Raw genomic sequence first — 24,001 nt, forward strand, 5'->3', positions numbered from 1 at the left:
ATAATCTATTAGGGGTAGCAGAGAAATAATTATTTTTCAAGATTAACTGTGTCAGGTAGTATAATAGGGTTAACAAAGACTACTTAAAATGATGAAAAACAGACTGATGCTAGAGAAGTTGATAGAAAGAAGACTGTGAAAGGCAGCGTTCACCATAGTACTTATTTTCAACACACATCTACACTAACAGCCATTTTATATTTTTTCATCTAATAATTTATACAGACTAACAGAAGTTGGTAAAAGTTTTGCAAAAGTTAATAAAACCAGGAAAGAATGAAAGCAGTAAATTACAAAAGCTCTTGTTCACTGCTTTTGTTTCTGTGAACAAATTTGAAACTGTGTTCAAATTTTTATATTCTTTGCAGCCAAAGATGGAGAAGCTCTATACAGTCAGCAAAAACAAGACTGGGAGCTGACTGTGGCTCAGGTCATGAAGTCCTTAGCCAAATTCAGACTTAAATTGAAGAAAGTGGAGAAAACCACTAGACCATTCAGGTATGACCTAAATCAAATCCCTTATGATTATACAGTGGAAGTGAGAAATAGATTTAAAGGACTAGATCTGATAGATAAAGTCTGCAACTGGTTAGTAAGAGAGAAGTCTGGCTCTACACAGAGTGGAAATAAATTGAGAGATGACTCAGATTTCCTTCTACCTGGTTAAAAAGAAACAAAAAAATTGTCAACAAAATTATTATGATTAAACACAGAACCTTTCTCCTGTGACCAACTGCACAGACAGATACCCTAGTATATTCAAAATTCTCTCCTACTCAGAGTTTTTCCTCAGAGCAGCTTTCACATTTTTATTTCTCAAGCTATAGATTAAGGGGTTCATCAAGGCAACCACATTGGTATAAAAGAGAGAAGAGACTTTTTGCTCATCCAGAGATCCAGCAGAAGATGGCCTGAGATACATAAATGCACATGATCCAAAGGACAGAGAAACAGCAATGATGAAGGAACAGCAGGTACTGAAGGATTTGGACCTGCCCTCCGTGGAGCTAATGTAGAAGATGCTGGAGAAAATGAGACCATAAGAGACAAAGATGGTGAGACTGGGCACAATGTTATTGATGTCACCACAATGAAAAGTACCAGTTCATTGATGTAGGTACTTGTGCAAGAGAGCTGGAGCAAAGGGTGGACATCACAGAAATAATGGTTGATGGTGTTTGCATCACAGAAGGTCAGTCTCAGCATGCATCCAGTGTGAGCTATGACACCAGATAATGCCATCAAGTAGGAACCAAGCATAAGGCTGGAACACACTTTAGGGGACATGACAACATTATACAAAGATGGCCACATAGCGATCATAGGCCACTGATGTCAGCACACAGAATTCAGAAATGACAAAAAAAATACAGAAAAAGTAAAAATGCAGCTGAATCATGAACCTCATGTGAGAAATAATATTCTTCTTCAATGAGAAATAAATCAGAATTTTGGGTATAAACACAGAATAATAACAGAGGTCCTTGAAGGATAAGTTGAAGAAAAAGTACATAGGGGTATACAGATGTAAATTCAGTGCAATTAGGATTATCAATCCCAAATTTCCCAGCACAGTGACCATACACATTCCTAGAAACAGAAAGAACAGAGGGAGTTGGAGATCAGGTCAGTCTGCTAATCACAATAGAATGAATTTGGTCACAAAAGAGACACTTCCAGTAGCCATTCTTCTCAAAGGGAATCTGTGGATACAGGAGGAAAGTGTTCCATTAGAGAACAACTCAGCTCTTCCCACAAAAGATCTCATCCTACAAAAGTATATTTTTTTGTTGTTGAGTTGCTAAGTCATGTCCAACTCTTTTGTGACTCCATGAACTGTAGCCCACAAGGCTCCTCTGTCCACAGGATTTCCCAGGCAAGAATATTAGAGTGGGTTGCCATTTCCTTTTCCAGGGGATCTTCCCAACCCAGGGATTGAATCTGCATCTCCTGCCTTAACAGACGGATTCTTAACACTGAGCTACCAGGAAAGTTCAGCACTAAAGAGTGCACACACTGCGGATGCCTGACACTATCCCAACCTAGTCCCATAGAATCTGCCTTCACCTTTGTCACAATATGGAGTGATGTGGACTTGCCCTTAATTAGAGCTTTTATAATCTAAATATAGCAAAGGATATCACAGACAGCCTACACAGGGAAGACCAGTGATACCATACACAACCATACCTGCTGGGAAAGCCAAGGTAGAGGAGGGGTGGATTAGTGCACTATCATTCTACTCTCATCTCAACATTTCCTCATTCACTTGAGCTCTTCCCTCACCAGTAGAACCACAAGTAGTGACCCTAGCAACCTGGTGCTGGCTTCTAATGCACATTAGACTTCATGTGGTCAGAACCAAGAATTCTGTTTCTAATCCAAGAAGATAGTCTATGAGAATTAAGTAGCTTCCCTTGTCATAAATGTAAAAGAGTGAGAGCTTTATTCTCTTACAGGAAACTTCCTGACATGTTTTGAGCCCACTCATGTCTTGGAACATTCTCTGATCTCTTTCCAACAGATTCTCTCGGTTCACTTGAGTCTCAGAACCACACAAAATGAGAAAGATTATGCATATATTAGGCTCCCCAACTTTCATCTCAAAACAAGAAATAAGTATTGTAAATTGAGTTAGGTCTGTAAGTTGAATTCAGAAACACTCTTCTTAGTTCAGAAAACCACAGAGCTGGTTCCCTTAGCATTGATTGTCACTCTGTTGGTATTGAAAACGTAACTTCAGGTTCTTGGGGCTTGATTTCTTTGATTCTAAGAGGAGACAACCTAGACATATGCCTAGGAAATGTTTATGATCTAGTGTCATTTCTGATTTTATTAAGTCCTTTCAAGAAGTAGAAAAAACAAAGCCTTTAATTACACACTTGTTAGTAATAGACAACAGAAGATTTAATGTGAGTATAATGATGTAAAGCTGTTAGTTAAAAACTTGGTAGAAGCTTTCTAAGTCTCTTCCTGGAGTAAAGAATATATATATAAATGGAATAAGGAAATTATAGATTCCAGTGTGTGATCTGTCTTTAGTTCTTATAGACCTACTCTTCTACTCATTTTTGCTTTACTCTGGGAACTGTACATCCCTCAGGTAGATCCAAAGTGAATTCCCATCTCTTCATTATCTTCACCTCTGAAGGGAAAGCTAGGACACTGCTTCAGTCCCTCTCTATGCCCATTTCCTAAGTGGACATATTTCCATAAGAGTCCTAATCCAGGTCTGTTTATTTCTTTATCTGAAATTTTTCAAATGTTGCAGTGTTCAAGTTTTGCAATAATATGCTCCATATTATACACATAAGCATCCTAACTTGATTCCCCTCCTTTTATCGAGGTCCAAGGAATGATGCTAAAGCTGAAACTCCAGTACTTTGGCCACCTCATGCAAAGAGTTGACTCATTGGAAAAGACTCTGATGCTGGGAGGGATTGGGGGCAGGAGGAGAAGGGGATGACAGAGGATGAGATGGCTGGATGGCATCACTGACTCAATGGACGTGAGTCTGAGTGAACTCCGGGAGTTGGTGATGGACAGGGAGGCCTGGTGTGCTGCGATTCATGGGGTCTCAAAGAGTCGGACACAACTGAGCGACTGATCTGATCTGAAACAGATACACAGAGCTTCATTTGCTAACAAGATATAATAATTAACTTGATTCCTTAAACCATTGCCAAATGTAAAGTTTAGAAGTATTATTTAAACTTCTATATTATTTTATACACAATATTCTGATAGAATGAAATCTAATTTGACAGAAAGTTTATTTTTAAAAAAAATGAAACAAATTCTATTTTGAGGCTTCTAAAATGGAAATCTTGTGACCAACTTTAACATATTTTAGCACATCAATTAATGCTAAAATACAAAAGAGTGGCTGTACCTCTGTATGCCTACAAGGGTTCCCAAATAGTGTAATTATTATTTAGTTCTTTAGATACACTTCTTTTTCAATAAGGAAGACAAGTTTATAAAAAAGGGGTAAAATATAAATGAAAAAAATTGCCAACTAGGTCAACTATTTTATAAATATAGGCCTTGGTATGTGAAAATAATATATGTTGATATTGAGATCAAGGGATGTGGTATGAGTAACACTGAAAACAATAAATCAAAGATATAGCAAGGAGTTAAAAAATGTAAGTCAATGCTGAACATCTAAACTTACAACAAAAGCAAGCATATCAGTGTTGCTAAATTCATAATATCTAACTCTTCAGAAGAGGTTAGAAAGCAAGAAAAATTTTAAAATATTATTAAAGTTATCTTTTAAAATGCTGAAATTGCCACAAGTAAGACAAGCATTTTAATAACCATTTCCCCCTATTTTCTCAAAAGAAAAATAATCCAACATTCTATTCCAGAAAACACAGCGTCACAACATTTGATTCATCCACCAAATGTTTCTTGCAAATTATCATAGTTCTCATCATCCTAACTGCAGACTTATTTACAATTTCATGCCTTGAAATCCATAAGTACCATATGGAAGCCAACAGAAGCAGGAGTGATTTAGCTGTGCCCAGGTTACACCAAATGGATGCAGGTTCATGGGTTTAACTTTTTCTTTAAATATCAAACATTTTAAGTTTTTATCCTATCCAGACAAATCCTATGATCTTTATAATATTTCTGTGGCTGTCTAGAAACAGGAGACTTATAAATAGAGGTTTCTGTTTTCTATCATATTTTTCTAGATTCCATCCTTCTAATTTGAGCTTTAATTACTACTCACCATCTAATCTTATGAAAACGTATCCTATGTCTTTCTGGTTTTCCACAATTATGGCACAGCTTGTTCACCTTTATTCCTGCAAATACTACTGCTGTATGGTCACTATGCATTATAAGTTTAGAAAAACTTTATGGACTGGATATATTCACCTCACCAGATGGAACAGAATAAACATCCAGATTAAAATGCAGATCCTAAGCCTCACGACTACTCTCCACAGGGTCTTCTTATGTATTGGCCATGGATCTGTTGAGGTCCAGCCTCATGAGAGATTTCTGGGCTCCTTTCTCTCCCATGTCCTGTTCTCTGAATTACAAACATTGCAAGCATTCCAAAAACTAATTTTTAAATTTTGTGAATGAAGAAACATTCTTAGTCACCAATCTTCTCCCCAGTATACTAGCCCAAAAGGCATTATCTTTCCCATAAACAACTATAACAAAACCCCTGATGAAGTTTTCCTCAAAAATTTAAATAAAATTTAAAAAGAGCAATATGCACTCTGAGAGAAATTCATGTAACAACCTGAAACAAAGCATACTCAGATTAAAAACTAGGATAGTTTTTCCTGTGCCACGTTTACATAAACAAAATTAAAGAGATACAATAGAAGCCAAGTATATTGAGAAAAGTAGTCTTGAAATCAGAAACCTAAACTTATTCTAGACTATTTCATTAAAAACACATATGATTGTAAAAAAGTCATTAACCACTCTATGTAATGACCATATAATGAATACATTTTGACAATCCATTACATGCAGATAACAAAATCCTTTGTCAAAGGAGGCATTCACAGTGCTTACAGATACAAAGTGGGTTATACTTAACAGTCACTATAAAGTCTTCCACTTCAGAAATTAAAAGTGATATAATCTTGCTCAATGAAGCCTGGAGAGATGGAAAGAGGAAACATTCTCAGATTCATACTTCTAATGGCAATTGGCAGATAAGACATCCCCAGTGACATTATGTCACCCTCAGTTTCAGTCACTCAGTCATGTCCGACTCTTTGTGACCCCATGGACTGCAGGACACCAGGCATCCCTGTCCATGGTGAACTCCTGGAGTTTACTCAAATTCACGTCCATTGAGTCGGTGATGCCATCCAACCATCTCATCCTCTGTCGTCCCTTTCTCTTCCTGCCTTCAATCTTTTCCAGCATCAGAGTCTTTTCCAATGAGTCAGTTCTTTGAATCAGGTGGCCAAAGTATTGGAGTTTCAGCTTCAGCATCAGTCCTTCCAATGAATATTCAAGACTGATTTCCTTTAGGATGGACTGGTTGAATCTCTTTGCAGTCCAAGGGACTCTCAAGAGTCTTCTCCAACACCACAGTTCAAAAGCGTCAGTTATTTCACTCTGTATAATAGGCTCCAGTTTCATCCACCTCATTAGAACTGATTCAAATGTATTCTTTTTAACGGCTGAGTAATACTCCATTGTGTATATGTACCACAGCTTTCTTATCCATTCATCTGCTGATGGACATCTAGGTTGCTTCCATGTCTTGGCTATTATAAACAGTGCTGCGATGAACATTGGGGTACACGTGTCTCTTTCCCTTCTGGTTTCCTCAGTGTGTATGCCCAGCAGTGGGGTTCCTGGATCATAAGGCAGTTCTATTTCCAGTTTTTTAGGAATCTCCACACTGTTCTCCATAGTGGCTGTACTAGTTTGCATTCCACCAACAGTGTAAGAGGGTTCCCTTTTCTCCACACCCTCTCCAGCATTTATTATTTGTAGACTTTTGGATCGCAGCCATTCTGACTGGTGTGAAATGGTACCTCATAGTGGTTTTGATTTGCATTTCTCTGATAATGAGTGATGTTGAGCATCTTTTCATGTGTTTGTTAGCCATCTGTATGTCTTTTTGGAGAAATGTCTATTTAGTTCTTTGGCCCATTTTTTGATTGGGTCGTTTATTTTTCTGGAGTTGAGCTGTAGGAGTTGCTTGTATATTTTTGAGATTAGTAAGCCAGAAGGAAAAACATAAATACAGTATACTAATGCACATATATGGAATTTAGAAAGATGGTAACAATAACCCGTGTATGAGACAGCAAAAGAGACACTGATGTATAGAACAGTCTTATGGACTCTGTGGGAGAGGGAGAGGGTGGGAAGATTTGGGAGAATGGCAATGAAACATGTAAAATATCATGTAGGAAACGAGTTGCCAGTCCAGGTTCGATGCATGATGCTGGATGCTTGGGGCTGGTGCACTGGGGCGGCCCAGAGGGATGGTATGGTGAGGGAGGAGGGGGAGGGTTCGGGATGGGGAACACATGTATACCTGTGGCGGATTCATTTTGATATTTGGCAAAACTAATACAATTATGTAAAGTTTAAAAATAAAATAAAATTGGAAGAATAAAAAAATAAATAAAAAAAAATAAAAATAAACTGAAGTTCCTGGGAAAAAAAATAAATAAATAAAAATAAAAAAATTAAATTAAAAAAAAAAAGCATCAGTTATGTCACCCTAGTGTTCCTTAATTTGATGATTTGTTGACCAGTCTTCAATTTCCACAGGTAAAGGTAAGTTCAGACTAATGCAGAAAATATATTATAATAAATAATTTGATAAATAAACAAAATGATTATAATGAATGATAAGATGATAAATGTTCTTCTTAGTAGTATTAATAAATGGGAACATGTGAGGAAAGGAAATTATGCAAATGGTAAATAAGGAGAGAAGTCTACTCTGTGATAAGTTTAAATAAATTGAAACGTCAAAAAAGTCTTTCATATGATACAAACTAGAATAATAAGAGTGCTAATAAGATCATTAAAATTAAAAAGAGAATATCCCTATCCTGTGATTTTCTGCACAAAAAGGTGTTGTCTCTAATCAAAACTGTATTCCACTTACAGTTTTTCTCAGAGCAGTTTTCACATCTTTGTTTCTCAAACTGTAGATTAAGGGGTTCATCATAGCAACCACATTGGTATAAAAGAGAGAAGAGACTTTTTGCTCATCCAGAGACCCAGCAGATGATGGTTTAAGATACATAAATGCACATGATCCAAAGAAGAGAGAAACAGCAATGATGTGGGAACTACAGGTGCTGATGGCTTTGGACCTGCCCTCTGTGGAGCTGATGTGGAAGATGCTGGAGAAAATGAGGCCATAAGAGATAAAGATGGTGAGGCTGGGCACAGTGATGTTGATGCCCACCACAGTGAAAACAACCAACTCATTGACATAGGTACTTGTACAGGAGAGCTGAAGCAGAGGATGAATATCACAGAAATAATGGTTGATGGTGTTTACATCACAGAAGGTCAGTCTCAGCATGCATCCAGTATGAGCCATGGCACCAGAAAATGCCATTAAGTAGGAACCAAGCATAAGAGTGGAACACACTTTAGGGGACATAACAACATTATACAAAAGTGGGTTACAGATGGCTACATAGCGGTCATAGGCCATTGATGTCAGCACATAGATTTCAGAAATAACAAAAAAACAGAAAAAGTACAGCTGAGTCATGCACCCCATGTAAGAAATAATATTCTTCTTTGATATGAAGTTAATCAGCATTTTGGGTGTAAACACAGAAGAGTAACAGAGATCTATGAAGGACAAGTTAAAAAGGAAAAAGTACATGGGGGTGTGTAGATGTGAATTTAGCAAAATTAAGATAATCAAGCCCAGGTTCCCAATCACAGTGACTATGTACATTCCTAGGAACAGGAAGAACAAGGGGAGTTGTAGATCTGGTTGGTTTGTTAAACCCATCAAAATGAACTGAGTCACGAAAGACCCATTTCCAGGAGCCATTCTTCTCTAAAGGAATCTGTGGATACAGGAAAAAGAGTCCCATTAGAGAGCAACTCACCTCATCCAGTGCCCCATTCTCCAAAACAAAATACACACTGCAAACGCCTGACACTATCCTGACTCAGTCCCATACAGTCTGCTTTTTCCATTATCAGGATACAGAGTGATGTGGACTCACCTATATAGAGTTTCTATAAGCCAAATATACCAAAGGAGATCACAATCATACTAGAGAGGGAAGACAAGAGATGCCATATGCAAATATACCCTCTGGAAAAACCCAGGGAAAAGAAGGATGGACAAGGATGCAACTCTTCTACTCTCTTCTCAGCATTTTCTCTTCTCAGCATTCCCTCATTCCCCTGAACTCTTCCCTCACCAGTACAACTGGAGGCAGTGACCCTAGCAACCTGGCGCTGGCTTCTCATGCAGATACACCTTATGTGGCAGGAACCAAGAACACTGCTTCTAAACCAAGATGAGGGGACCTGAGTCTAGGAGAATTGTTACCAACCTTGTCACAGAGTGAAAATCATAAAGGAAGAAGAGTGAGAGATCAACCTACTTAGAGGAAATTTCCTGACTGATATGTCCTTTGAGCCCCTCTAATATTCTCTGATTCCTCTCCAACAGATATTTCTAGATGTTTACTTGCATCTCAGCTACACAAGACAAGAAAGAATGGACATATAATAGGTCCCTGAACTTTGAACACCAAACAACGAATAAATATTGTAAATTAAATTCAGAAACTCACCCAACTTTGATCTTAAAACTGCAGGACTGTCTCCCTTATCCTATGTCTTTACCCTGTTAGTTCTGGAAATGTCATTTCACGTTCTCCAGGCTTGATCCCATTGATTTCAGGGGAGAGGAGCTAGACATTAATTCACCTATGCCCTGGAAATCTTTCTGAGCTTTCATAATTTCTGATATCTTCAGCGTTTTCAAGCAACAGAAGAAAAATAATCCTTTTATTGTCATACTTGCTACTTGATTAGACACAGATTTAATGTGAGTGCAGTGATGTAATGCACTTGGTGAAATGTAGGTTAGAAGCTTGCTTGGTCTCCTCCCCAGAGTGTAGATTATATGTACAATATGAAATAAGGGAATTATGGATCCTGGTTCATGATCTGTCTTTAGTTCCTTAGGGGCTCACTCTTCCACTCATTTTTGCTTTACTCTGGGGACTGTACATCCCTCAGGTAGATCCAAAGTGAATTCCCATCTCCTCATTATCTGCACCTCTGAGGGGAAAGCTACTATATTGTCTCATTTCCCTCTTTATTCACATTTACTAAATGGACCTATTTCTACAAAAGACCTACTTCCAGGTTTCTTTATTTCTTTATCTGAACACATCAAATGTTGCAGCAACTAATTTCAGTTGTTCTCTTTGTGAGATGTCTTTAAAATAATTTCAATATAGTATAGCCCTTCTATCGTTTATATTTTTTACATAGTCCTGAAATTTCTACCAGACTCGCCTGCTGCCTAATTTTCTGTAACATTTCAGTAAGTGAAGTTATCAGTTCTTCTCATCATAGAAAAGAGTATGGGTTATGAGTTAGAGTGCTATGAATCCTACCTTCCTTCTTCCACTTTTACACACTATAACCCTTTGGAAAAGTTATTGAATCCCTTGGTTCTCCTATGTAAAATAAGGAATGTAAAAATAGCATCTCTTTCATTGAGCTGTTGTGTTAATCAAATGAAAAAAAAAAAAAAAACTAAAATGGTTGGGCCAGTATTGGCATATGAGTGTCAATAAAAGTCAGCTGTTATTACTCATGTTCTCATAAATTTCAGTAGATTCTCTTTCAGAATACTCATCAGACTTTTCCCCTTTAATTCATGCTTTTCTATAAACTGTATATTCTATGAGGACAAACATCTATTCTATCTTGTTAACTATTTGGACCCAGAAACTAAGAACAATGTTGGAACAATGCTGAGAACACAGAAAGAATTCAATGAATACTTCTGAAACTTAGAAAGATGGTAATGAAACTCATCTTATTTTTATCTAAGAGCTTTCAGAATACATTCAAAACTTCTCTTGTGCTAAACCACAACATCTGCAACCACAGTGACCTGCACCCATCTGTCCCCAGCCACCGCACAACTTCTGGCTTTATGATTAAACTAAACTAGTGTAATATTGAACTATAGTAGCTTCTAACTATTATTTTCACATTTTCCCACATATTCACTCTTATTTGGTCATGAATAATGCTACTAGATAACATCTGAAAACATGGCTCTGTGCCTCCCTAGTTCAAGAACTTTCAGTGGTTCTCCATTACCCACTTGAAAATTGAAGCTATGTTGTAAAAACGTAATTCTCAAAACTATGATTAACGTTTGGTTAAAATTCAAGAAGAAACTGAGTCAGAGTTAACTTTGATGAGAAGCCTGAAAGTACCATTCTGATTAGTATCTTGCACACTTTAAATATGGTACAAAACTTTAACTTTATCAAAAACATAAAAAAGTAAGTAGGAGAATGTTTACTTAACAAAAACCATTCAATTGTCTTGGGAGATTCAACCCATTTTAGAAATATATATGTTTTTGTGTGAAAAATAAACCTACATGAGTCTATCTTTAAACACACTACTTATATTGAGTGGAAGGAGGGAGAAGAATATCATTCTAAGATAATGGAGTGTTCTCTCTCTTATTGATAGAAAAGCATCAAATGCTCAAAAATATGCCTTCAAAATGCTCCAGAAAAGAGGGCATCCACAAACAAAATAATGGCTTGTGCAGCTACCAAAATTATAGAATTTGTTTGTTTGTTTTTAGTGGGGCAAAACTTAAAAGGGAGATGGAAGAAACCACTAGGCACTGAATTTCTGAAGGACGAAAATTAAAATCATGCCATGTGAATATAAGCTTCTTTGAAACATCTTCTTAGTTCTCTATGTCTTGTTTAGAATCTTCCCAATATATTGTATAATATTTTAAATCACTAGCTAGCTAAATTAGGAAAGAAAATATATATTCATGATGCAACATTTTGGAAAAGAATCCAATTTCACAGCAATTTAGAAAAAGTTCTGTCCTGGTTGATGGGCAAAGGAGAAACCAAGGGCTTACAAGGTTGACTTTAAGATTGAACACCTTCAGCAGAACTGTAACTTCCCTCAAAACCTGTCAGTGCCAGTCACACAACTCAAGAAAGGAAGAACTACAAAGAGATCAAACCAGTCAGTCCTAAAGGAACTCAGTCTTGAATATTCATTGGGAGGACTAATGTTGAAGCTGAAGCTCCAATACTTTGGCCACCTGATGTGAATAATGGAATCATCAGAAAGGATGCTAATGCTGGGAAAGACTGAAGGCAGGAGCAGAAGGGGACGACAGAGGATGTGATGGCTGGATGGTATCACCAAATCGATGTACATGAGTTTGAACATGCTCCAGGAGTTGGTGATGGACAAGGAAGCCTGGAGTGCTGCAGCCCATGGGGTCTCAAAGAGTGAGACACAACTGAGCAACTGAACTGAACATTTAAAACACCCTGGCTTGTCTTTTGGACTCTGTGGGAGAAGGAGAGGGTGGGATGATTTGGGAGAATGGCATTAAAATATGTATAATATCATATATGAAACGAGTCGCCAGTCCAGGTTCGATGCACGATACTGGATGCTTGGGGCTGGTGCACTGGGATGACCCAGAGGGATGGTTTGGGGAAGGAGGAGGGTTCAGGATGGGGAACACATGTATGCCTGTGGCAGATTCATTTCGATATATGGCAGAACCAATACAATATTGTAAAGTTTAAAAATAAAATAAAATTAAAAAAAAATAAAAATAAAAATCATATTAAAGTATAATAAAAAAAAATACTCTGGCTTGATTCCCCCTCCACTCAAAAGAAGTCCAAACACAGAGATGCACAGTTCCATTGCTAACTGAAACAATTCCATTGCTAACTGATTAATTTGCTGAACAATCAGCAAAGTTGCCTCCTTTACAATGTTACTACAGGTAATTATTACAAATTGTATTTTAAGTTACTTATAATTTTTTCAAATTAACCAAAGACATAAATTACTCATTTTAAAGAGTAGTTCTTTTATGTAAATGAACAGATTTCATTCTAATTTTGAGGATCATGAAATGAAAGATTAGTGCCAGGCTTAGTTCACTCCTAGGGATACTCAAATTTTTACAAAATACATAATAGAGCACATGCAGCTGTATTCTATAGGTTTCCAAATGACCCAGTTAATTTCACTTGTTTAGATACATTTCTTTCCATTCAAAAAAAAAAGTTTATAGAGGGAAACATGAGTTTAAACAAAAAAACACAAAACTCTAACCAAGATCAACAATATTATGTAAATAGAACTTGTTAAGGAAAAATCAGTCATGTTCATATTGCAATCAGGAGATGAAATATGAGTGGTCATCTAAAAATATCAGCCAAGGATTAAGTTATGCTGAACATCTCAAACAAAAACAAGTCAAAAATCAGCTTTGCCAAATTTCAAAATACATAAATACGGACTGGAGATTAAGAAGAGTGTTTAGTAATTAATATTTTTCAAAATATCTTGGAAAATGATTACAGGGTCACTGATACAGCATGTTGAGGATTTTTAAAGTAGCACACTTTTGCTTTCAAAAAATAATCCAACATTCATATCATAACTTGCTTTACTCTCCAAATATTTCTTTCACATTGGCATTATTCTCCCAGCTGCAATTTAATGTTTCTGTACCTAAAACTCCAATGAATGTAGCACACAGAGGCCAACAAAACCAAGAATAATCTACTTGTTCAAAAGGCATCTAGTCCTGTTGGTTTAACATTTTAAATCATAAATAACTTAAGCTTTCATCTTATATAGAGAAATTCTGTGATCTCAATAGTGTCTAGGGTCCTGCACAAGGAGTGAGTCCATAGGTAAAGGTTTTCTACTGAAATAGAATAACATTATCAGGAGTGTATAGAGTATACTGAAGAATAATATACTTGACTTGAAGTCAAAATGATAAGACTTTAGTCTACAATTTTTCTTTCTAAAGCTGTGTAACTTTAAGTAAATCATTATCCACTCTTGGCTTCACTTTCGCACCCATGCAAAACATGTATTTTGATGACTGGTTATGTGTCAGTTCTACTTACAAAGGTGAAAAATAAAACTCTTTGCTAAAAGAAGTTTAACACTAAAGGTTTACATATGGGAAATGGATTATCCTTGATACTCTTAGAACCATCAATCTCTGGTATTTCAAGAAGGTATATTATTGCTAAGTGAAATATGGAAAGATAAGAGTAGAAACAGAGTATCTTACTTATCCTTCTTATTGCAAGTTGACAGATTAAAAATAACCCATGTGATAGGTTTCAGTCTAATGTTATGTAATTCATTATTTGGAGGCCATTCATCTTTTCCCAGTGCAAAAATAATTTCAAAAAGATAAGGAAAAAAGATAATATATTCACTATTTAATGTTAGTACTATGCAAGAAAAAGAGATGATATGTATTTTTAAAACACTAAGAAAAACATATAAAAATGGAAATAAATTATTCAAACAGGATTTAAATTTCTTTAAGATACTAGGTTAAAAAAAGGTAATAAAAAATATGGTAAGAAGGTTTCCATTAAAATTAAAAACAATATATCACAATAAAAGTTACTTGTGCACACAGGCAGTTCTAATTAAAACTGTCTCCTACTCAGAGTTTTTCTCAGAGCAAGTTTAACATCTTTGTTCCTCAAGCTGTAGATTAATGGGTTCATCATAGGAATCATATTGGTGTAAAAGACGGAAGAGATTTTCCCCTCATCCAGAGACACAGCAGAAGGTGGTTTGAGATACATGAATGCCCCTGATCCAAAGAAGAGAGAAACAGCAACGATGTGCGAACTGCAGGTGCTGAAGGCTTTGGACCTGCCCTCTGTGGAGCTGATGTGGAGGATGTTGGTGAGGATGAGACCATAAGAGACAAAGATGGTGAGACTGGGCACAATGATGTTGATGCCCACTACAATAAACACTTCCAGCTCACTGACATAGGTACTTGTGCAGGAGAGCTCGAGCAGAGGGAGAATGTCACAGAAATAATGGTTGATGATGTTTGCATCACAGAAGGTCAGTCTCAGCATGCATCCAGTGTGAGCCATGGCACCAGAAAATGCCATCAAGTAGGAACCAAACATAAGGCTGGAACACACTTTAGGGGACATGGCACCATTATATAAGAGTGGCTTACAGATGGCCACATAGCGATCATAGGACATTGATGTCAGCACATAGCATTCAGAAATGCTAAAAAAACAGAAGAAGTAGAGCTGGGTCATGCACCCCATGTAAGAAATAATATTCTTCTTTGATAAGAAGTTAATCAGCATCTTGGGTGTAAATACAGAAGAATAACAGAGGTCTACGAAAGACAAATTAAATAGGAAAAAGTACATGGGGGTGTGTAGGTGTGAATTCAGTGCAATTAGTGTTATCAATCCCAAATTTCCCAGCACAGTGACCATGTACATTCCTAGGAACAGGAAGAATAGAGGGAGTTGGAGATCTGGCTGGTTGGTTAATCCCAACAGAATGAATTTGGTCACAAAAGAGCCATTTCCAGGAGCCATTCTTCTCTAAGGTGATCTGTGAGCACAGAAAAAAAAAAGGTTACATCGAGAACAATGTTTTCACACAGTATCTCCTCTCACAAGTGTGCTGCTTGGGCTGGAGATATCTGAGAGTAACCCAGCCTGGACTCATGGAATTGTCTTACCTACTCTCTCACGGAATTGTGTTACCATTATCCTGAAACTGAGTGACAGGGAATTTCACTTTTTGGTGTCTTTATAAACTAAGTAAGAAAGAGTATCAAAACTTAGCCTACAGAAGAAAGAAACCACTGCCCTGTGCAGACTTGACTGCTTGGGATAAAAAACAAACAGTGGATAAAGGAGAGGTTTGGACGAGGACTGACTCATTCTTCCCACATCTCAACATTTCTCCTTTCGCTTGGGGTCTCCCCTCACCATTAAGACTATGGGCAGAGACTCTAGCAATCAGGTGCTGGCCTTTAAAGCAGATTAGACTGGTGGGGTGAGAACAAAGGAAATTACTTCTTAACTAAAACTAAATGGCCAGAGTCTATGAGAGGTTAACTCTTCACCCCACATTACAGAGTAAAAGCTGTAACTGTAAATGAGTGAGACTTCCGTCCATGGAGAGGGAACTTACTGACTGATCTAATGCATCCTTTTAGGCCCCTAGTGTCTCTGAGTGTTCACTGATCCATGTCTTGAATAGACATTTTTCTAAGTTTTATTTGAGTCTCAAGGTGCTAAATTGGAAATAAACTGTGATATCTTAGATCTTTGAACTTCAATTTCAAACAAGAAGGACGTGAATAAATGGAATTCAGAAACTCACCTTCCTTTCTCCAGAAAACCCGAGGTCATTGGTTTTACCCTCTGGGCTTAGTAGGGCAATTTCAGGTTCTGAAGCTCTGGTTCCTTTGATTCTTAAGAGAATGCGGCTCACATATATTTTCTGATTTGACTTCAAAATCTTTTAGAAATATAGATCATAATTTCTGTTTATGACTTTCAGTCCACTCAAGCAGCAGAGAAAAATAAGCATTCTTATTATTATTTTTGCCACTTGGTAAGTCACAGATTTAATGTGAGGGTGATGCTATAATGTACTCAGTTATAAATGTGGCAGAAGTTTATTCAGTCTCTTCCCCAGGGAAACACTCTATGTATAATAGGGACCTGGGGGGATTGCATTTGCATCCTGTACCTTAATCTGTCCTTTGTCCCTTAGAGATTCAATAGTTTACTCAAGTTTTCCTTTCACTTAGGGATTGTCCATTCACCAAAGAAGAGCCAAATCTCCCATTTTTTGTATGTGTAGATTACAGAAATGAAGAGGAAGCCCTAGTCTCTTTTTTCCTACAAAAAAACAGCTGATTCAAAAACAATTTATGTACCGAATATGTAGGATTCAGAAACTTGTTAAGAGAGTCTTTCACCCAGTTCATGGAAAAAGATATACCACACAAATAGAGACCAAAAAAAAGCAGGAGTAGCAATACTCATATAAGATAAAATAGACTGTAAAACAAAGGCTGTGAAAAGAGACAAAGAAGGACACTACATAATGATCAAAGATCAATCCAAGAAGAAGATATAAAAATTATAAATATATATGCACCCAACATAGGAGCACCGTAATATGTAAGACAAATGCTAACAAGTATGAAAGGGGAAATTAACAATAACACAATAATAGTGGGAGACTTTAATACCCCACTCACACCTATGGATAGATCAACTAAATAGAAAATTAACAAGGAAACACAAACTTTAAATGATACAATAGACCAGTTAGACCTAATTGATACCTATAGGACATTTCACCACAAAACAATGAATTTCATCTTTTCTCAAGCGCACACGGAAACTTCTCCAGGATAGATCACATCCTGGGCCATAAATCTAGCCTCAGTAAATTCAAAAAAAATTGAAATCATTCCAAGCATCTTTTCTGACCACAATGCAGTAAGATTAGATCTCAATTACAGGAGAAAAACTATTAAAAATTCCAATACATGGAGGCTGAAAGACACACTGCTGAATAACCAACAAATCACAGAAGAAATCAAAAAAGAAATCAAACTTTGCATAGAAACAAAGGAAAATGAAAACACAACAACACAAAACCTGTGGGACACTGTAAAAGCAGTGCTAAGGGGAAGGTTCATAGCAATACAGGCATACCTCAAGAAACAAGAAAAAAGTCAAATAAATAACCTAACTCCACACCTAAAGTAACTAGAAAAGGAAGAAATGAAGAACCCCAGGGTTAGAAGAAGGAAAGAAATCTTAAAAATTAGGGCAGAAATAAATTCAAAAGAAACCATAGCAAAAATCAACACAGCCAAAGCTGGTTCTTTGAGAGGATAAATAAAATTGAAAAACCACTAGCCAGACTCATCCAGAAATGAGTCCTAGAAAATCAGTGCTGGTGCTGTGCTTACTCACTCAGTCTTGTCCAACTCTTTGTGACCCCATGGACTGTAACCTGCCAGGCTCCTCTGTCCATGGGGATTCTACAGGCAAGAATACTGGAGTGGGTTGCCATGCCCTTCTCCAGGGGATTTTCCCAACCCAGGGATCGAACCCATGTGCCCCTCATTGCAGATGGATTCTTTATTATCTGAGAAACCAAGGAATCCCAAGAATACTGTAGTGGGTGGCTCATGCCTTCTCCAGGGGATCTTCTTGACCTAAATAGAACAAGGGTCCCCTGCATTGTAGGTGGATTCTTTACCACCTGGGCTACCAGGGAAGCCCAATTAACTGGCCTATCAATGACTCACTTATAGGAAAAATGTTCCCTCTGAGATTTTCTAATCCATCAATTCTCTACACAGTCTAGAAATTACCTCTTATTAAAGAGTAAAGGAACAATGGGTCTTCAGGTAAAAGCTTTCTTATAATTTAAATGGTTCTGAAATAACAATTTTCTTCTGTATCAGAACTTGAACAGTGCAAAAAACTCAGGTTCTTGAGCACCCTCACCGTTTTTGGTTTCCACACCGAGGTAGAGTTTATAGTGAGACTGTATCTCAGCCTGTTATATCTACCTCTATGTGGCCTTTTTCTCACCTTACAAGGTGAAGAAAGTGCTCAGCAAGTTTTCAGATCTTTTTCAGAGGTGATTGTTTCATATATAGCTGTAGAATCACTGCATTCATGGAGGGAGGTGAGCTCAGGATCTTCCTATGTTCCCATCTTGAACCACGTTCCCTAAAACTGGGCTTCGCTGATAGCTCAGTTGGTAAAGAATCCGCCTGCAATGCAGGAGACCCCGGTTCAATTCCTGGGTCAGCAAGATCTTCTGGAGAAGCAATAAGCTACCCACTCCAGTATTCTTGGGCTTCCCTTGTGGCTCAGCTGGTAAAGAATCCACCTGCAATGCAGGAGACCTGGGTTTGATCCCTGGGTTGGGAAGAACCCCTGGTGAAGAGAAAGGCTACCCACTCCAGCATTTTGGCCTGGAGAATTCCATAGACTGTATAGTCCCTGGGGTTGCAATAAGTCAGACATGACTGATTAGTTTTCACTTTCACTAAATGTATACAGTCAATTTTTTCTCAATAAAACTGCATAAGTATGAAAAAGTTACTAAATAAGATACTTTATTTTTTTAATTTTATTTTATTTTTAAACTTTACATAGTTGTATTAGTTTTGCCAAATATCAAAATGAATCCACCACAGGTATACATGTGTTCCCTTATTTTTAAATGACAGAAAATGTATGGCCATCGGACTTCTACCACTTTACTACTGGTGGCCCAGTAGTAAAGATTCCACCTGCCAATGCAGGGGACATGGGTGCAATTCCTGATACAGGAAGATTCCACATGTGCTGGTACAACTAAGTCCATTCACCACAACTACTGAGCCCTTGGGCCACAACAACTGAAGCCCATGCTCTAGAGTCCAAGTGAGGCAATTCCTGAGTTTGCAAGCCACAACTTGAGAGTAACCCCCACAGGCCACAACTAGAGATAGCCCAGATACATGTTTGGAAAAACTTAAGTATGGGATTCTGTCTCTTCAACTGTAAATTTAATGAAATTTAAACAGAGGTCAAGTGCTCTTAATTTTTAAAATTTAGTGTCACATTGATCTGGGCTGTTCTGACAACACTTTGAAGGCTTAGTACAATAAAAGGTAAAAATATCTTAATTTTTATATTGGTTTCATGATAAAGTGATAATATTTTGGCTCTATTGAGTTACAGGAATCACTATTGTAATTAACGTCACATCTTTCTCTTTTATCTTTTTAATTCGGCTAGCAGAAAATTTGAAATCACATGTAAAAGGACTTGAAGTATATTTAAATTGGATATTGCTATAACCACTCTATTTTTTTTTTTTAATTTCCTTCCCATTTAGGTCACTACAGAGAATTGAATAGAGGTTTTTGTGCTATACAAGAGGTTCTCATTAGTTATCTATATTATACATAGTACTGTTTATATGTCAGTCCCAATGAACTAATTCATCCCACCTCCTCTTCTTATTTTTTTTGTTGTTGTTCAGTTTCCCAGCCTTGTCTGATACTTTGTGACCCCATGGACTATAGCATGCCAGCCTTCCCTGTCCTTCACTATCTCCCAGAGTTTGCTCAAACTCATGTCCATTGAGTCGATGATGCCATCCAACCATCTCATCCTCTGTCATCCCCTTGTCATCATGTCCTAAAATCTTTCCCAGTATCAGTGTCTTTTCCAATGACCTCATTCTTTGCATCAGGTGGCCAAAGTATTGGAGTTTCAGCTTCAGCATCAGTCCTTCCAATGAGTATTCAGGGTTAATTTCCTTTAGGATTGAGTAGTTTCATGTCCTTTTTGTCCAAGGGACTCTCTGCAACCCCATGAACTATAGCCCACCAGGCTCCTATGTCCATGGGGATTCTCTAGGCAAGAATATTGGAGTGGGTAGCCACTCCCTTCTCCAGGGGATCTTCCTGACCCAAGGATCGAACCCAGGTCTTCCATGTTATAGGATGATTCCTTACCTATCTGAGCCACCAAGGAAGCTTCTTCCCTTCTTAGTACCCATAAGTTTGTTCTCTACATCTGTGACTTTATTTCTTCTTTACCATTTTAACTAAAGGTAGTTAATCTCTGCCATTTTTCAGGATGTAATTTAAGAACTTTCTGGTCTGTGATTCAGAGAACCATTTTTGATAAAACTAGAAAACCAGACCTTCCAGCTCTGTTTAGTACATAAGTATAGTCACATTCCATAGTTTACCTGATGGACTCTCAGTTGTGAAAATTTCAACAATTTCCCTTGTTACTTTTTTGCTCCATTCACATACGTTAAGAAAGCAAAACCAACTAAGAATAACTATGCTGTGCAAGCAAAATACCCTGACCCTCTTTTGAAGGAAGTTCAAATAGACAGACGTTGTACTTATTTCTAACTAAATTGTGTTCAAATTGCTCAACTCTCTGCTAAGTTATCTCTTTAGAAATGTCACCACTCTTTATTATAACAAATACTATTTAAACTATTTTATTAATTTTTTCCAATCAGTCAAAGACAAATTACTTTCAAGGAAACATTTTCTGTAAATGAAGCACATTTCATTTGCATTTTGATGTTCATGAAAGATTAGTAACTGGTTTTCAGCCACTCTTGCGACCACCTCAAATTATGATAGAACATATAATTTAGTGGACACACCTCTGTGATGTCCACAGATTTCTAAATAACACTGATATTATTTATACCTGTTTATATATACTTTTTTTTCAGCAAAGAAAACAAGTTTTTAAAAATGAAGAGTAAGTAAAAGAAAGGGAAAAAAGCAAAAAGCTGCAGCCAAGATCAACTATTTCACATAATTAGAACTTGTAAAGTTAAAATAAATTGTGTTAATATTGGAATCAGGGGAGGGGATGAGTGGTCTTTTTAAACTAAGACAGGATTTAACAATCACAACATTCAAAAAACTAACAGACAAACCAGTTATGCTGAATTTTAAAATAACTGAATAATGAGTGGAGACTAGGAATGTGGCAAATGGTGAATATCATCAAAGGTATCTCAGAAAATATTTAAATTATCACTTGATACATTGAGTTGAGGGTTTTTAGAGTTTCCTTTTTTAACCTTTTTTCCCCAAAATGATAATAATTCAGGATCCTTTCCAGAAGTCATGGTCACAACTTGGTTCATTCATCCAATATTTTTTTTTTAATTTCTTTAATTTCTCATTGCCATACCAACTGCAGTTCAAGGTTTTCATACCTAAAAATCCAAATGGAAATAGCATATGGAAGCCAACAAGAAGGTGCTATTTAGTCATTTCCAAGTCCTCCAGTTCTGTGGGTTTAGTTTATTTCTTCTTTTAATTAGAGTAAATTATGCTTTTATCATCCAAATAAATTATGTGACCTCCACAATATATCTAGGGCCTTTCAGAATGGAGAAAGCTATGGGTAAGGGCTTCCATTATCTACCATTCTTTGTTCTAAATTCCTTTTTCTTAAATTGAGTTCCAGTTATCCCTAGCTATTTTATCTCCTGGGGCTTCCCAGGTGGCTCAGTGGTAAAGAATCTGCCTGTCAATGCAGGAGATAAAGGTTCCATCCCCAGGTTGGAAGATCCTCTGAAGAAGGAAGTGGCTACCCACTCCAGTATTCTTGCCTGGAAAATCCCATGGACAGAGGTGCCTGGCAGGCTAGAGTCCATCAGCTTGCAGAGTTGAATGTGACTTAAGCTACTGAAAAACAATTTTATCTCCTGAAGAGCTGTCCTTTCTCTACCTGCTTCCCCAAACATGACTATAACTTTTCCATCTTAATTTCCAAACACCACCAATGTATGGACACCGTACATTATAATTTTATCAAGCCTTTATGGACACTGGAATGTATTTATGATACTCAATGGGATATAAATTCAGATTGAAACTGTATCATGACCACTCCCAAGGGGAACCTCTTATTTACTGCCCATGTGTCCTGACATATTGCATGATTTAGTCTCCTTTTTCCCACATGTGCTGTTCCTGAATTACAGATAGTTGCAAACTTTCTAAATTCAAGTCTTTAATTTTTTTTTTTTCAGAAAAAGTAACTTCCTTGTTTGAACCAATCTGCTCCCCAATATATTAACCCCAAAGTTTTCCTAAGTCCCAAGAAAAAGAACAATAAAGCTATTTTTCGACAAAATAATTTTAAAAAGTAATAGCCACACTGAGGGAAATTCATTTATCATCTTGGGACAAGACAGAGTCACCTTTGAAATTAGCAGTGTTTTCTCATATTCCCCCATAACTGAAATAAAAGTAATAGAAGAAAGTAACAGCAAAATAGATTACAAAGTAGCAAACTTGAAATCAGGTTTTCTTTGTAAAGTTAGGTGACTTAAGTAAATCTAACCACTCTAACCTTAACTTTTGCTTGCATACAATAAATGTAGTTTGATGACCTGTTATGTCTATGCTTGACTGTACAAAGGTTAAAAAAAAAACTCTTTGCCCTATCCTTGATAGTCATCATAGAACTTTTAAACTCTGGCATTCTTGAAAAGAGCATGAAAAGAGTAGAAATATTTAATTCATGCTTTTAATAGCAAGTGGCCGATAAAAACACCCTCAGTGATACAATGTCACTCTATTGTAGAATGCCGTTATTTGAAGACCATGCATAATGTTCCAAAGGAAAAAAAAAAAAAAAGAGTTCAAAAGTGACAACGAAATAAAAAGATGGAGACAATGTTATGATTTAATTAATGCTATTACTAAACAGGAAAAAAAAAAGGTAGAGAAGATATTTTGGTAATAGTGAGGAAAAAAAAAAAGACCCACTCCAAAAAGACTAGAAATTACTTATGAAAAAAGACTCAAGTTTCTTTTATCAGGTTAAGGAAAAAAATAGGATTAAAAGGCTGCCATAAATAATATATGATTTCAGCAAGAATCTCCTTGTCATATAACCAACTGCACAGACAGATACTCTTTGTTCATCACTATCTCATACTCAGGGTATTTCTCAGAGCAAGTATAATGTCTTTGTTCCTCAAGCTATAAATTAAGGGGTACAGCAAGGGAACGGTGTTGGTATACAAGACAGAAGAGATTTTTCCCTCATCCTTGGACCCAGAAGAAAATGGTTTGAGATACACAAATGAACCTGATCCAAAGAACAAGGAAACAGCAATTCTGTGGGAATTGCAGGTGCTGAGGGTTTTGGGTTTTCCTTACATGGACTTGATATGGAGGATGCTAGAGAAGATGAGACCATAAGAGATAAAGATGGTGAGACTGAGCACAATGATATTGATGCCCACTGCAATGAAAAGTACTAGCTCATTGACATGGGTACTTATGCAGAAGAGCTGGAGAAAAGGGAGCATGTCACAGAAAAAAAATGGCTGATGATGTTTGCATCACAGAAAGTCAGTGTCAACATAGAGTGTGAGCCATGGCACCAGAAAATGCCATCAAGTAGGAACCAAGCACAAGGCTGGAACACACTTTAGGGGACATGGCATTATACGAAAGCGGGTTACAGATGGCCACATAGCGGTCATAGGCCACTGATGTCAGCACATAGATTTCAGAAAGAGCAAAAAAACACAAAAAGTTAAGTTGGGTCATGAACCCCATGGAAGAAATAATGTTATTCTTTGATATGAAGGTAACCAGCATTTTTGGTGTAAACACAGAAGAATAACTGAGATCTATGAAGAACAAGTTAAAGAGGAAAAGCACATGGACGTGTGCAGATGTGAATTGATCCCAATTAAAGTTGCCACGCCCAAGCTTCCCAACACAGTGACTGTTTTATGTTACTAGGAACAGGAAGAACAAGGGGAGTTGGAGATCTGGTTGGTCTGTTAATCCCAATAGAAGGAATTCAGTCACAAATGAACCATTTCCAGAAGCCAT

General features: G+C 37.0%; 2 protein-coding genes and 2 pseudogenes across 2 annotated transcripts; all 4 read right to left on the reverse strand.

Moving 5' to 3' along the window:
- Positions 1-772: 772 nt before the first annotated feature.
- Positions 773-1,323, reverse strand: LOC102278821 (olfactory receptor 8B3-like; annotated as a pseudogene).
- Positions 1,324-7,448: 6,125 nt separating this feature from the next.
- On the reverse strand, positions 7,449-8,533 carry LOC102278548 (olfactory receptor 8B8). The gene is made up of 2 exons (XM_005902670.2): positions 7,618-8,533; positions 7,449-7,453 (listed from the first exon to the last, which is right to left on the reverse strand). The coding sequence occupies exons 1-2, from the start codon at positions 8,531-8,533 to the stop codon at positions 7,449-7,451; spliced, it is 921 nt and encodes a 306-aa protein (XP_005902732.2).
- A 5,017-nt stretch (positions 8,534-13,550) lies between these two features.
- LOC102275447 (olfactory receptor 8B8-like) lies at positions 13,551-15,149 on the reverse strand. The gene is made up of 2 exons (XM_070364994.1): positions 14,234-15,149; positions 13,551-13,570 (listed from the first exon to the last, which is right to left on the reverse strand). Exons 1-2 carry the CDS (start codon positions 15,147-15,149, stop codon positions 13,551-13,553), a joined length of 936 nt encoding a protein of 311 aa, XP_070221095.1.
- Positions 15,150-23,079: 7,930 nt separating this feature from the next.
- Positions 23,080-24,001, reverse strand: LOC102285928 (olfactory receptor 8B3-like; annotated as a pseudogene).

This window comes from Bos mutus, chromosome 29, assembly GCF_027580195.1.
Source record: "Bos mutus isolate GX-2022 chromosome 29, NWIPB_WYAK_1.1, whole genome shotgun sequence".
NCBI lineage: Eukaryota > Metazoa > Chordata > Mammalia > Artiodactyla > Bovidae > Bos > Bos mutus.